The 15,835-nt window shown below is 42.6% G+C and overlaps 1 protein-coding gene across 2 annotated transcripts in view; it reads right to left on the bottom strand.

Annotated features, from left to right (window-relative positions):
- Positions 1-620: 620 nt before the first annotated feature.
- LOC309563952 (PALM2-AKAP2 fusion protein-like) overlaps positions 621-15,835 on the bottom strand; it is a 188,549-nt gene continuing 173,334 nt past the window's right edge. For both annotated transcript variants that reach the window (XM_082268582.1, XM_082268581.1), the window contains exons 5-6: positions 5,197-5,235; positions 621-1,820 (exon numbers count right to left, since the gene is read on the bottom strand). In XM_082268582.1, the coding sequence (XP_082124708.1) occupies positions 1,728-1,820; positions 5,197-5,235 (132 nt within the window). In that variant the 3' untranslated portion in view covers positions 621-1,727. The remainder of the gene's footprint in view (positions 1,821-5,196; positions 5,236-15,835) is intronic.

Raw genomic sequence — 15,835 nt, 5'->3', positions numbered from 1 at the left:
CACACGCCTTTTGCCTCCCTGCCACTTGCCATGTTTAAATAAAAAAAAAAAAAAAAAAATCCTAAACTAAAAGCGCTCCTACTTACCCAAACTTGTGGTTATGTGATGCGCTGGGCCCTGAGTCTAACGTCTTAAATGCAGAGGAGGTAGCCCTATGCAGTGATGTGGACACTCCCCATTGGCTCTTAAGTGGCAGGTTTCTTTTGGGCTCTAGAAGACTGCACAGTGATGACTCCATAATAAGGTTACAGTTTGGGGCAGATAGAGACTGCAGCAGTGGAATACTGGTTGTCACTTACAGTAGTACTGGATTACCAGTCATCACTTAGAGAAGCAATGCCGTCAAGGGGGACAGAAGCCAGATGTAGGTGCGGAAAACCCAGCTCTTTTTTTTTCTATAGCTGGTGAAAGAGTGGGAGCAATGGGAGGGAGGAAGAGCTTTAACCACTTGAGCCTGTACTCACTTTGAACAACTAGTCATATACATGAAGAATAGAAATATTCCTCTATTACATGAAAGAATGCCTTTAGATACAGCCTCATTGAGCTGAGAACTTCAGTATATGTCCATCCCCCTAGTGTCATTTAAATAAGCATGTGCTTCTGGATTTATCATATTTATAGCAACTTGGCATATGTCCCTACATTTTTCAATTGCAACTAGGCCACATTTAGGCCATGAGCCCATCCCTTCAACATTTGCATGTATTTAGTGAAAACACATCCAATATAGGGAACCCTCAGCCCTTTCAAGGATTCAGAACATGCTATCTCTGAACGGGGATAACTGAGATAGGTCATTGATTGCATCTGAATGTGCTTATCCATGCTGAATAAAATGTAACCAGAAGAATGAGGAAAAGTGGGTTATGTTGCTTTGCGTTTTTCTGTGCTATAATTATGGTTACATTAACAACAAAAAAAAAAAGCAAGATATGGTTAACCCTTTAGTCCCTGAGAGCCACAAATGTGAACATGCATACAGTTCTTGATTACGGTGTTGTGCTTTAAATATGGAACCTTCAAAGCAGCCACTGTAGTATATATGTCTGCAATAGTGATGTAGGCCTCTGAAATAAATATAGGCATATCTGGCATAAAATACCACAGAAGCAATTTATGTCAAACTATTTACAGACAAAAATCGAAGCAATAAAGGGCCAACTGGTCTTTCAAAAAAAATAGATGAACTGTTTTTTCTAATTTCCTCAAGCCTCCTATAATAACCATGCATTGTCAAAAAGCAACATGTCCAATACTGCATTGTGGGTTAAATATATTGTAAAATTGTTTTGTAGCACCCTGCATGTAAATGAACCTGCAAATGCATGTAAAGGGCCAATCTTTCCTTAAACTGGTGCTGCTTCCAACATGCACGTAATTACGGCAGGGCATGAACAGGGTAAAGGATTTAAAAAGCGATCCAAAGCTGCATTTTCAAAAAAAAAAAAAACAAGAAATTGCACTGCATGTTTGGCTTTGTTCATTGTCCATGCTGAGCCCTGTTTTTAGGATCAGCCTGTGTCAGTGATCCATCTCCATTTCCTGAGAGTCCAAAGCTTATCTGGGCCTGGCACTGCCTCCAGTGCCAGTCACTTCAAGCATGTCTTCTTTCTTATAATGTTCTGAGTAATCTCTATATGGATTGCAGAGGCTGCTTATTGTTCAATAAATATGCTATTAATGGATTCTTTTTTTTTTGGTTTTCTGTATCTAATGCAAAAACGTTATTCGTCTTCTTCACGGTTGGCGTATATCCCTGCTTCCCACCGTAATGCCTGGGCACTTTTTCTACGGCTCACTCTTACTGCATCAAGAACCTGCAAAAAAATGAAATAATCCATCAATGTTCACCAGTGTAATATGTCAGTTCTTTAAAGATTGAACATGTGCACTAAACAGTCATACTTGGCAAAATTACTTGACACAAATTTTTCACTTACTAGTATTGATAGTAGGGTATATGAGTAGCTGCAACAGAAATCAAGTTATCCTATAGACTTTATTTTAATGCTATGTAAAAGAAAAAAAAAAATCAGTACTATACGCATTCTTTCTTAGCTTTGCCCAATCAAATGGAATTAAGCCCAAGCACATTTTATGTACTTGAATCAAATTTAGGAGACAGAACACTTATACTGGTGAATCACTGTCTTACAGGCCCAATGCTGGGGTAGGCACAGGTCCTTTGACTGGTGCCAGTTTATAAAACAAGGCTGTACATCTCTGTGGTTTCAGGCCAACAGAGCTGCTTGCAACTAAATTCTTTAAACATCTAAAGTGTGTACTTTTAAAACTTAACGGCTGCATGCTTGTTCCAACTCAGTGACTCAGAGTAGATAGAGCCTTTAAAATTAGTCAGAAATGGCAGCTTCCATATTTCTATAGTTGAAACACACTACATAAAGAAAGGGCAGCAGGGGGAGTCAGGCAATGATTGGAAGGATCAGGCAGAAGAGGCACTATTTCTGCAAGGGAATGGAAATAATTGTGTAAACCAATATGCCCTCACACCACACACATACACACTGTAACCAAATTTTGCAAATGTAGTACTAATGAAATGACTAATGATTTTTATGCTATTCATAAAAAGTGTTGCAAGAGACTAGACTATGCAGTTGAGTTAGACATAATATAAAGGTTATTCTCGGTTATTGGGTCTACTCCCAAAAGACAGACAATGGGACACAAAAGAGGTTCACAAAAATTCCACACATAGTGAATTTAAGCCATGCTACATAACATATAACTGAAAATACAATTATCTTCATAAAGCACTATTAAAAAGTATTGCACGTTTACAATAAAGGAAATTGCAATACTGGCCATTTAGCAGCTGGTCACTCTAGTATTTGTAAGGTGGCTTTGCCGAGCCCAGTGGTGTATGGGGTTATGTATCTACACTGATTCCAACCCAGTTCATTACTGGATGCCAAGAATATGTACTGGTCATTGAGGCAGGGGTGTCAGGCTACGCAGGCTAATATGCCCTGACACTTTATAACATCTTTTGGCAAATGTCAACATTACAGTCCATCTCCTATAGAGAATGTGTTTGCTATGAAAAATACATCACTTTGTATAGCAAAGTGGACTGCTGGATAACCTTGCATGTCAAAATCTGACCGCTATTAACTGCCTTAGAATCCACTGTTCAATTTATAGATGCACAATGCATTATTCATTAACAAATTATTCACATGTCTTCTCAGTACATAGTTTCCTAGAAACACGAATTAGACATCCATGATAAAGTCTTCACCCCCTCGGTAATTCTTTGAAAAACAAATTCTTTTAGAAAACCCTGCTGGAACAACTTTGATATTTACTTGCATTAGTTTGGGGTCTGATGCAATTATCTATCTGCTTGAATATCAATTTGGATCACGTTATGCTCTCACTTTATGTTCATCAGGCTTTCCTGCATCATGACCAGCTTGGTTTTCATGGTTTGGAGATGTTAAAGTTTGTAGAAGATCAAATGTGGTATTTATTGCATAATAAATGCCACAGCTTGCTTTTATTTCACGGCCCAAATCAAGTTAAGCGTTAGAGAGCGGGGTTTTGTACAGAGACAAACCATTTACAAAGAATGAATTGACAGTGTCCGAGCTTGTAAAATTGATTTATTTGCAACTGGCTTTCGCATGGTCACATGATCAGTAGCTACACTAACTGGCTCTTTCTGGCTATATCTGTAAGAAGTGTATGCATTAGCTAGCTAACCGGGCTGATGTCATGACTAAGCTGAATGTTGGGCACCAGGAGCCATAAGCTATTCTTGGATATTGCTTACAGCTGAGTCCTTTGCCCCTTGTAAACATTTATTCCCTTGACCACTGCATGGGCATTGTGAGGTCTTAGAATCTGTGAGATGGTATTCTTCATGGATTTACAGTGCCAGCTGAGACAGGCCTCTATCGCCCATACATACTTTTTTCATATATTGTGTGAAGCCTAGCCCAATCTAGGCCTGGTCACATATCTACTCCTACATTGATCCTATGACCTCAACAGCAAACAAGGACTCTCAGGTTACCTCTGTAGTTTGCACTGTTAGACATTGTTAGACTTGTTAGACATTCACTGTTCTACATAGAGTGCGTTTTCATTTGTCCTATTTATTTTGTTTTTTTTTTTTTATATCCTTCCTTTGTTTTTTGTACTTGAAAATCTTAAAATAATGCAAAACAATAAAAGAAGAAGAACAGCATATACATCCTGTGAGAGATATGAATGCTTTCCTTTTTTTATTACGACGAAGACCTACTATGGGCCCTTATGAACTGATCAGTTTACAACTGCGTCCCTTCTGTATATATACAGCAATGCCTGCAGGAAAATGCAGCCAACAGTCAGATTGCAGCTGGCAATTTTCCAGCCAGTTTAGAAAAATACCTAAACAAATTGTAAAAAGGTCTATGAAAAAATACTTTAAAAAAACAGCTAGCAGAAGAAGATCCTTAATGCAGGATCTTAACACCACGTACTTTGAGGTGTATCAGAAGCCTGGCCTCCAACTGTGTGTTACTGGTTTCTTCTGCAACCTCCCATGTCAATACTGTGTCAACGGCCAGCAGATGAAACCAAAGCATGCAGTGGGGTCGCAGGCATATGCCACACCCAGAAACGGCAGATGCTGAAGACTCTCCTTGAGGATCTAACTCTTGGAGTGTGATAACTCACTTATCACTGAAAAAAGGTAAGTATTTTCGTTTCTTTTTTTTTGCAAGTGACAGGGTCACATTATGGGTGTATATACAGTATATAGTAATGAATACTCACAAGGTTTGTTTTCTGCTCACATCAAAGTTTATATCCTAACATACTAAAAATACATAAATATTAACACATTTTATAAATGCCTACATGTACAATACCTACATATACAAGACCAGCTCCACATAATGTGAGATGTAAGCCTAAAAGCCTTCAAACCTGTCCAGAGAGTGGGTAAGGCTCTCAGAAGAGGACTTTGTCATTTTGGGTCTAAGGCAACTCACATGGCTTTGCCTCTTAACTGGTCCTGAATATGTATATAATCACAGGGGAAGGGAAAATAATGGGATCCCCAAATATCTATATGACTTAACAAAAGTAATGACACATAGATGGAACAATAAATGAGGGATGAGGGAAACCATGCATTAGAGGATAGGCATGCTGCAGTGGAGATAGGCAATTCACAGGTACCTCAGTAGTAACTTTGTAAGACAGTAATTTACTGGTGTACTGGTGAGAGAGAGAGGAAAAGAAGAACGTTAGTGCACTAAACAGATACTGGCAGATGACAGATATCAGTAAACCTAGCACATCAGATGTAAGACAATCTGTTAGCAGGGAGCCCAAGCCCTTTTATCCTATTCAAGGTGTTTGGTAATAACATGCTTTCGTAAATTCTTCAAGATAATTTCTAAAAAATTAGAAAGAAAGAAGGACGTGTTGATGGTAATTTTTTCACAACACCGAATTATACTGCATAGATATTATTGAAATATGTTAAACTGATTAAAATGTTAATGTACTATTGTTAAAGACACTGTTAAAAGACACTGTACAAGAAACATGTTTAACACTAAATTATTTTAAATTGTAAGTGAAAAGCAAAATCTGAATTTTAAGAACAAGTTGCAATTTGTGAACTCATGGTCAATCTGTTATGGTCGATTCTTTTTCTGATTGACATCCCTGATACATTAGCTTCTCCCCCATAGTAAGTAGAGTTTTTGTGGCAAACAAAAAAGGGTTAAGAGGAGGAGGAAAAAAATCAACCTAAAAAAAAAAAAAAATTCAGAATAATAGAAACTCAAGTCGTTTAGAAAACTGTAAATATATAGTACTGTGCAAAAGTTTAATGGCAGGTGTGAAGAAATACTTTCAAAAATATAGATTTTAATTGTTTATTTTTATCAAGTTACAAAATGCAAAGTGAGCAAACAGAAGAAAAATCGAAATTACATCAATATTTGCTGTGACCACCCTAGGTACACTTGCACAAAGTTTTTGAAAGAACTCAGCAGGTAGGTTGTGCCAAACAGCTTGCAGGACTAACCACAGATCTTCTTTGGATTTGGATGCAAGCTGCCTCAAATCCTTCTGTCTCTTCTGCTGAGAAATACAGGCAGATACTCACCCATCTTGCCTCATCTTTAGGGAGGTGATTGATTAGCCCCAAATTTATTCTGCAGCAGGACAATGACCCCAAACATACAGCCAAAGTTATTAAGGACTATCTTCAGTGTCAAGAAGAACAAGGAGTCCTTGAAGTAAAGGTTTGGCCTCCACAGAGCACTGATCTCAACGTCATTGAGTCTGTCTAGGATTACATGGAGACAGATGGATTTGAGGCAGCCTACATCCACAGAAGATATTTGGTTAGTTCTCCAAGATGTTTAGATCAACCTACCTGCACATATACAGTATATACATACTGTATATGTGCAGTATAGCTGTGCAGGGCTTTGAATGAAGACTACCATAAGAGAAGAGAGAGCTGGATGCAGGGGGAGGGGGGAAGGGGGGGGGGGGAACTGTCAGCGTAGCTGAAGTGCTCTGGGGTCTCAGCTCAGTCTACAATGATCACTATACATTAAAGGAATAGTACAGGCAACCACACTAAGTCTACGTTTTCACTAGTGCAACTTGTCATGCCATTTTGGACACAAAGTCACAGCCCATTGATTTCAATGGCACCCATTCCAGTCTATGTGACTTTTGAAAAGGTACCTGCACTACTTTGATGCAACTTTTAATGCGACTTTGATCCAGAGAGTGTGAAGTTGGATCAAAGATGCACTCAAATTCGCACTCCTAAGTCACACTCTAGCCTAGTGGCTATGTTACTGCTAGTGCGACTCCAAAGTTGTGCAATTTAGAAAGCAGTTTCAAAGTTGCATAGATGGGAACGGACGCCATTAAAAAATGGATTTTTGTAAAATCTTACCGTAAAATCCTTTTCTCTTAGCTCATTGACAGACATAGTCCTCGGTGATACAGCACCTTCGGGTTATGTTGCCTCCACAGGAGCAGGACTAGACAGGAAATTAAAAAGCTCTGGCCACACCCTAGGGGCAGTCCCAGAGGGTATATCCTCTCTCTCTCTGCCTCAGCAAATCAGTTATGTGAAAAAGCAGTCTTTAGAGATTTTAACCCAACCCAACTCAAAAAAACAGAGGGGCGGGGACTATGTCTGTCAATGAGCTAAGAGAAAAGGATTTTACGGTAAGATTTTACAAAAATTCATTTTTCTCTAGCGCTCATTGACAGACGTAGTCCTCGGTGATACAGCACCTTCGGGACGTCCCAGAGCAGTATCACAAATGAAGGGTGGGAAAATGAAAATCAAATCCCAATCTAGAAGGCCCAACCGGTGCCAACTAGAAGTTTACAATGCTCATCCTTAATGATGAGACTCAACAAAAAAGAGAAAAATTTTTTTTTTTTTTCAAACAGAAAAAACCCTCGAGGTAGACCACCGGTCTCCTCAAATTGCGGCCTGCAAAACCTTGCGGCCAAATGAGGCATCCGCCGATGCCGTCACATCAATTTTATAGAATTTTGTAAAGGTATGTACCGACGACCAGGTGGCCGCCTTACATACCTGGACCACTGACGCCTGATGGCGAAAGGCCCAGGAAGTACTGAGCGCTCGAGTGGAGTGCGCCCTAACAGGGAACGGAGGACTCTGACCCTTAATAGAATAAGCCTGTACCACCGTTTGTCTAATCCATTTGGCAATGGTCGCGGCAGATGCAGGCAAACCCTTTCTGGGGCCATCCGTGATCACAAAAAGTGAATCCGTCTTACGGAATGATTCCGTAGCTTTCAGGTATACCCTGATTGCCCGAACCACATCTAAGGAATGCAACGCATGTTCCCGATGATGCTTGGGCTGAGGACACAAGGAAGGTAGTACAATATCTTCATTCAGATGAAAATCTGAAACCACCTTAGGAAGAAAAGATGGCTTAGGATGAAGTACTACCTTATCCCTATGAATCACTAGGTATGGGGACTAGCATGATAATGCAGCCAGTTCTGACACCCTGCGAGCAGAAGTAATAGCCACCAGGAAGGCCACCTTCTGGGATAAAGTAAGCAAGGGAATCTCCCTGATGTTTTCAAAGGGAGGTTTCTGTAGAACCGACAAAACCAAATTAAGATCCCAGGGCGGTAAGGGCGCGCGGACTGGTGGAGCCAGGTGCCGCACCCCCTGGATGAAATTCCGCACCAAGGACTTGGTAGCTAAAGGCTTCTGAAAGAAGATTGCTAATGCTGAAACTTGACCCTTGATGGTGCTCAAGGCTAGCTTCTGCTCAACCCCTTGTTGCAAAAAGGCCAATATTCGAGTCACCGAATAGGTACGTGGAGGAAATCCTAAAGATTCGCACCACGCAATATAAGTCTTCCATGTGTGATAATAGACCTTGCTGGAAGTCGCTTTCCTTGCTTTAATAAGGGTAGGAATGACTGAAGTAGACAAACCTCTGTCCTTCAGTACTTGGGTCTCGATGGCCAGGCCATTAAAACCAGCGACTGTAAAGCATGATGGTAAATTGGTCCTTGAGACCACAGACACTCCCTGAGACGAAGTTCCCACGGAACGTCTGCGACTAGCATGTCCAAGTCGGCCAGGCCGGCTTGAGGAGGCCAGCCTAGAATTTCTAGGACCACTGGCGCTGATAGAATCTGAACCAGGCGTCCCTAGAGGTATCTGGCCCCGACCATCCGAGAAAGTCTGGTCGTTTTCTGTTCCCACACATTTATCAGATACCTGATTGTTATCAGGAAGGGTGATCTTTTCTGGTTGAACCTCAGGGACCGAAGTCACCCGACTAGAGGCTACTTGGCCTATCTGGTCAACCAGATCCGATTCCTGTGAGGTATAGGGACTAATCTTAGGAAAAGGTAAAGGAAAAGATCTATTCAGGGAACGGTAACTACCGCTTCCTGTAGTACTTAAATGTTGGAAGGGAAGAATCGCACCGGTAGTAGTGGTTGATGCTCGATCTAATGTCCTGAATACCGGTGAAAACGTCACCCCACCCTGAAACCGGGTGGGGGCGCACCTTCAGGCTGTGTACTCCTTTACTTCGGGTTTGGCTGGGTTGGTCCTCTGCTTGTCCGACCAGCCCTTGTTGAACCCTCCTGGAGGAGTCTTGCCTTTCCCGCTAGTACCAGCCGGGCGCCCTTTATGGGCAGTAAAGAAAGGTCCTCGCTTGTTGCGAGGTCCCTTAGCTTTAGCAGCCTGTGGCAAAAAAGTGCTCTTGCCCCCAGTGGCATCCTTAATGATTTCATCTAGGTTGGCCCCAAATAGACGATTCCCCTGAAAAGGGAGATTTGTCAAGGTCTTTTTGGAACCTAGGTCAGCTGACCAGCATTTTAACCACAGCACACGTCTGAGGATCACCGCTGACATAGATGCATGCCCTAATAAGGGAGTAGTGTCCAAGGCTGCGTCAGATAAACTGTAGCCCTTGTATAATCTGTTCCATCAAATCAGATGTTTCCTGGGGAATATCTTTTCCCCTAAGGTCTTGGCGTACCATTCTCGCCCATTCCGTAAGTGTCTGGGAAACTAGACCAATAACAATTACTGGTCTAAATGCTGACCCTATCAGAGAGAAGATGGTGCGGGACTCTGCTTCCATCTTTCGATCCACCGGATCCTTAAAGGACGAAGTGTCCTCCACTGGGATAACCGTGGCTTTATTCAGCCTGGAAATAGGTGGATCCACCACTGGTGGTACCGTCCATTTCTTAATGATGGATTCCTCAAACGGATAGCGTCTAGCAATACGCCTGGAAATAGTAAAGGTACGTTTAGAATGCTCCCATTCTCCTTTAATCTGATTACCGAAACACTTGGGTACAGGAAAAACCTTCACCGTTTTGATGGGCTTATTAGTACCAAAAGGAATCTCTGTTTCAGTTGCCTCTGCCGGTAAAGCCTCAAGTTTTAAGGTTTCCTGCACTGCCGCAACTAGTGCGTCCACCAATGCTTCTTCCTGAATTATAGCGGGAGAAGAAGCGTCCTCCTCACTGTCTGAGGGGGCTTTACCTGAGATAACAGCCCTTGCAGAGGAACCTGCAACTGCAGTGACCATCTCTGAATCTGAGTCAGAGGTGTCAGATAGTATAGGGGTAGGCGGGGGTCGCTTCCTTGACCCCCGTCCCTGACAGGCCGCCTCCACCCGAGCCACCATAGACTCCAAAATTGCTGTAAATGACTCTACACTCTGTGCACCGGCGGGTCCCGTGGCCCCCTCGAGGGAAACAGGTGGGGGAATATGTGTGGCAGGGTCCATGATAATTCCAGTCACTTCCTGGATAATATAATTCAAAAATAAAAAACTTTTTTTTTTTTTTCTTTTCAGACCCCCAGCGCCACAAAAAGCCCCTTAGTGTTACCTGCTAGGGATCCCTATCGATCGAGAGAGAGAGAGATAGACCCCCAGGCTCACCACTTGATGCTCAGAGTTTAACTGCAACAGGTTACAGCGCTGTCTTGACAAACAGGAAGTCTTTTGGCTGGCTGCCCAGGAAGAAAGGAGGCGGCTCCGCCCCTCTGCACACCTTCCGGCGCCTCCCCTAGCTCCACGAGGTGTTTGGATCACCTCAAACATGGCCGCCCCCATGCTGGAGACACGAGGCTACGCCAAAATGGCGGCTCGTGCGATCCAGCAAAAAAAATGGCGGCGGCCTGTACTGAATAGCGGTGTGCTGCAGGGCACACAACACTCTCTCTGCATGGGGATTTGGCGTGGTTGGCGGTACCGGCCCTGGCGGACCGCATGGCCATTCGGGAGGCCTGCTAATAGCTGGAGATCTGATTAGGAAGGCAGTCTACATGTCCGTGGCTTCTGACTGGTAGGTAGCTTATTCTTATCACCGTAAGATTCCCAGAATGCCACTGATTACAATCTTTTTAACATGTATACAATTAGATTGTTAGCTCCCAAACCAAGCCTCCTGGCTTTTTGCACATAAATCACACTCAAAGTAGGAGGATCTGTGTCATTTATAGGATAGAGAGGGACTCTATCTTACCATACAGAGAGGGGCCCGCGTTCACCACAAGACCCGTCAGGGGAAAAGGGGGAACATACTACTCACCATACCGGAACCAGGCGGGCACCAACTCCTGACAGTACCCCTCTCCACCGGGGCGGGAGGGCTGTCGACCGATATGGACGCCGTGACTCATGGTCTTTGGCGTTTCAGCGAGACGTTTAACTCGCGGGGTCAGTCCTTTAATGGGACTTTGTCGCGGCCGACCCAGCGCGGAGCTATGGCCTGCACGCGCTCGTAGGCTGAACTGGGGTGACCACCGGATCTCAACATCCAGCCCGTCGCCCAGTTCAGCTTTCTTGCTTGAAGATCTCACAGGAACACTGGAGAAAAAAGCTGTCTAAAAAATCTTTTAAGAAAAAAATCTTGCCAGGACCTAAGATCCCAGCAAGGTATCTAGGTCCTTACTCCTAACTAGACAGAAAATAACTGATTTGCTGAGGCAGAGAGAGAGAGGATATACCCTCTGGGACTGCCCCTAGGGTGTGGCCAGAGCTTTTTAATTTCCTGTCTAGTCCTGCTCCTGTGGAGGCAACATAACCCGAAGGTGCTGTATCACCGAGGACTATGTCTGTCAATGAGCGCTAGAGAAATCAATGTTATGTGCTGCTGAAACCATAAAGAGTGGACATAACATACCTCCAAAGCCTGCCCTCTCTCTTTCTCTCTCTCTCTCAGGAAAAGCTGCTAGCCTAATTGAGGCTATGAAGACAGGAGGAGATCATGTTCTTTGAAGGATAGGAGGGATGGGGCTGGGCAGGTCTAGGCATGCCTGTCTAAGAAAGACCGACAACCTTTTCAGGAAGTAAAAGGCAGCTTAGCAAATTCAGATAAAAAGGAAAATCGCATTAACGGTGAAGAACAGGAAGAAGCTGTTTGTCTAGCTTGGATAAGACTTTCTAAGCTAGACAAGAAGCTAGCCAGAAAATGAATAATATCAAAAAGGTAAAGATATTTAACATACTATTATTAGGAACATTTCATTTTTTACTAGAGTTACCCTTTAAACTCCTCTTCTGCATTAATTAATGGCTAATGTGATACAAGACTCTACTGTGAGCAGCCCGAACAGTGTTACTTGATAACAGTGTTTTATTAAGGCCAAATGTTTATGTGAAAAGCATAAAGAAGAAATATCACTAAAAGTTTAATAGTCTTGTCAAATTCCCCGGGGACCCCGTACACATAGCACTTGATCCTATTCAAATCTGTTCAGTGGTTTAAAAATAAAAGCATATTTTTGTTTGTTCGTGCTGGCTGAAGCTCCACCACATGCTAAAGCTCAAACTATGGGCAGTCCATGCCCTGTTGCCTGCTTTTCTGAGGAGAGTACACATGCAACTGTCAGCTTGTGGTGTTCTGGATGACCGTGCTGAAGAGCAGAGTTGATCATTCACAAAACACAAGCCCACAACACCACACAGCCCTCTTCGACATTATACTGTAGTGTAGTCTCATGTGCAGTAGATTACTCTGTGCTGTTATGGGCTTGTTTTTTTTTTGTAAATGATCAGCTCTGCTCTCCAGCACGGTCAATCACAACACAAGCCGACAGTTATGCGTGTACTCTCCACTGAAAAGCAGGTGGTGACCAGCCAACTCAGTGTGGGGTCAGTAGCTTTTTCCTTTCAGTAGAAAAAAGGCAGCAGAAGAGGCACAGGGCTTCACTATAGATGGTGGCCTGCAGATGTTCATCCTGACAGCATTCAGAGGAGTGGGCTGTGAGGGCACTGTGTGCACTGTCTCCTGCACCCTTTCCGCTGTGTGCTGTCAATCAGATGAAATGTTAGATTTTCAGCTTAGTGGAATAGTGGTAAAGAAAGCTGTGTGACCCCACTGCTCAGCATCTACTGGACAGATTTAAGTGGGATCTAGTGCTATGTGCACTGGGTTGCCTGGGAGATTCAACAAGACTCCTAAACTTCTGATCTTCCTTCTTTTACATGTTTTTTGAAACGATCAATACTTTCCACTGACGCCAATGATGTGGAAGTGCGTTCCACATCTTTACTGCCCTGACCGTGAAAAATCCCCTATACAGTTTAACGCTAAATCGATTCTCCTCCGGTTTCATTGAGTGGGCCCCGTGTCTTCCTATACTCCCTGAGACTGAATAGTTTATTCCTTATGCTAGAATCACCATTGATGCATTTGTAGATCGCTATAATATATCCTCTCAAGCATCACTTCTTCAGGGAGAGTACGTTTAGGGTTTATAGTCCTACCATCCTGGATTTTCCCAGAGGTTCTCCGTTTAGCCAGTAACTCACATTCCTATTTTTAGCCCCTTGTTCATTACTTTACATTTTCAACAATAAACCTCTTTTACCCATTCCTTGTAAAGTTTCTAACCTGCTGTGAAGTTGTTACCCTACTTAGCTCTGTAGTGTCAGCACACACGGAGATTGAACTCTTTATACCATCCTCTAGATAAATTCTGATAAAATGAAACAGAATTGGTCTGAGGACCGAGCCCTGGGGTACCCCACTTACCACCCCAGACCAGTCTGAGTATACGTTATTTATAACCATCCTTTGGACACACCCCTTTAACCAGTTTTCTATCCATGAACAAACCCTATGGTTTATGCCTACAGTCCTCAGTTTTTAAATTTAGCATTTATGGAGGACTGTATAGAATGCTTTTACAAAAAATCAGATACACTACATCCACAGGACTTCCTTTATCTAGATGGCAGCTCACTTCTTCATAGGATGTTAACAGATTGGTTTGGCAAGAATGACCTTTAATAAATCCATGCGAACTGTAACTAATGATACTTTTTTCATCAGAAAAATCTTGGATACACTGTAATCCCTTATCCCCTCCAATAGTTTACATCCTATTAATATTAGGCTGACAGGCCTGTGGTTTCCAGGAATATATCTCTCTGCCCTTTTTTAAAAATTGGTACCACGTTGGCCCATTGCTGGTACCATTCCTGCCAGCATGCAGTCCATACAAATTAGGAATAGCAGTGTAGATATAACCTGATTTGAGTTCTTTGAGGACTCTCAGGCGTAAGCCATCTTGCCCTGGCAATTTATTTGGGTTAAGCTTTTCAAGTCCTTCAGACACCGGCTTCTGTTCGCCACAAGGGTACACTCTCTGATGTGTTACAGTCTTGATTACTATACTCCTCCTTTTCCTTTGTAAAAACTGAGATGAAAGCATTTAGTACAGTTGCCTTCACCTTGTCATTTGTAATTAACTTCCCTTTATCATCCTTTAATGGGGCCAATATGTTCTGACCTATTAATTATATTTTTTTTAAATTGGGGAATTTTGTTTTACTTTTCTGCTATGTGTCTCATTGTCTATCATAGCCAACCTGACTGTGTTCTTCAATTTCTTATTACATTCCTTGTAGTATTTGAATGCCGTCCTCTGCCTCTGCAATGAGTCCTCTGCCTTATATTTTTTTTCCTCTTTAAAAAAAATTTTCACATTAAAGTTTAGCCACCTAGGTTTGACCTTCGCTCTTTTAAATTTGTTGCCTTTTGAAATGCTAATTGAAATTATTTAAATATATGCCTAAAGTACTCCCACTTTTCCTCAGTGTTCAAAGTTTCTAGGACTTGGTCCCATTTAATATTTTGTAGTATTGAGTGCAGTTTAGAAAAGATGCTTTTTTGAAAGGGAGTATTCTTGCACTACCCTTGTGTCTCTTTTTTCTATGATTTATGCTAAACGCAGTCATCTTATGATCGCTGGTTTCCAAGTTGTCCTGTATTTTCACATCTGCAACTAGATCGGAGTTATTTGTAATTAATCGATCTAGCAATGCATTATTTCTAGTCGGGGCATTCACAAATTGGCACATGAAGTTGTCCTGTGAAGCATATAAGAAATTATGGGCCCTAAATGAATGAGCTGTTCCTTCTACCCAGTCAGTAACTGGATAATTGAAGTTCCCCATTATGATGACATTGCCCTACCTCGCCGCCATTTCTAGCTTTGATAGGAGATACAACTCCTCCTCATCCTTCAGGTTAGGGGGACTGTATCATACTCCCACTATTATGTTCCTACTTGTTGCTGCTCTTTAAAGTTCCAGTCACAGGGACTCCACCTTCCCCCTAATGTTGTCCCTCACGTTCACTAGCAAATCATTCTTGATGTACAGGCATACCCCTCCTCCTCTTCTACCCTCCCTGGCTCGCTGATAAAAGGCATACCCCTAGATAGTTGCTAGACAATCATGGGAGCGGTAAAACCAAGTTTCTGATATTGCCACAAAGTCAAAATCCTCCTCGAGCATCAGCAGCTCCAGTTCTTCCATTTTGTTAGCTAGGCTTCTACCATTTGCGAACGTGCCTCTTCGTTTTGTAAGGGTTCATATTTTTTCCTTAGATGTTCTGTGGATGCAATTTTGTTTTGCCAACCCACTCACCAAGGGTTTAGGCAGTAATGCCTTCCTTAGCACCCTCTTGCCTTCGCTCACTGCTGGCTATCGCTTCCTCTAAACCCTCCTCCCCACCACCTAGTGTACTGTAGCCTACTTTCTTGGATGTAATGATTTACCATGGCAAGGGTATATGATGGCAGTGTCGCTGCCCCTTTCCTCTGTGTCACTCAGACCTAATTAGATATTCACGTCCTGTTGAGCAGTGTGGTCACACCAAGATTGGAGAACGGGGTACAAAGTTGGCCACACTAGCTCCACAACTACAGCAAGGATCAGAACAGGAACAAGTGCTATATGTCTATACCCCATTTCCCATATTCTCCCAGTTGGAGAGACATGGGGACTACCCATTT

The sequence above is a fragment of the Pelophylax lessonae genome, assembly GCF_965119305.1.
Source record: "Pelophylax lessonae genome assembly, chromosome: 1".
NCBI lineage: Eukaryota > Metazoa > Chordata > Amphibia > Anura > Ranidae > Pelophylax > Pelophylax lessonae.
Note: the sequence above shows the minus strand (reverse complement) of the source record. Positions and strands in the feature narration are given on the sequence as shown.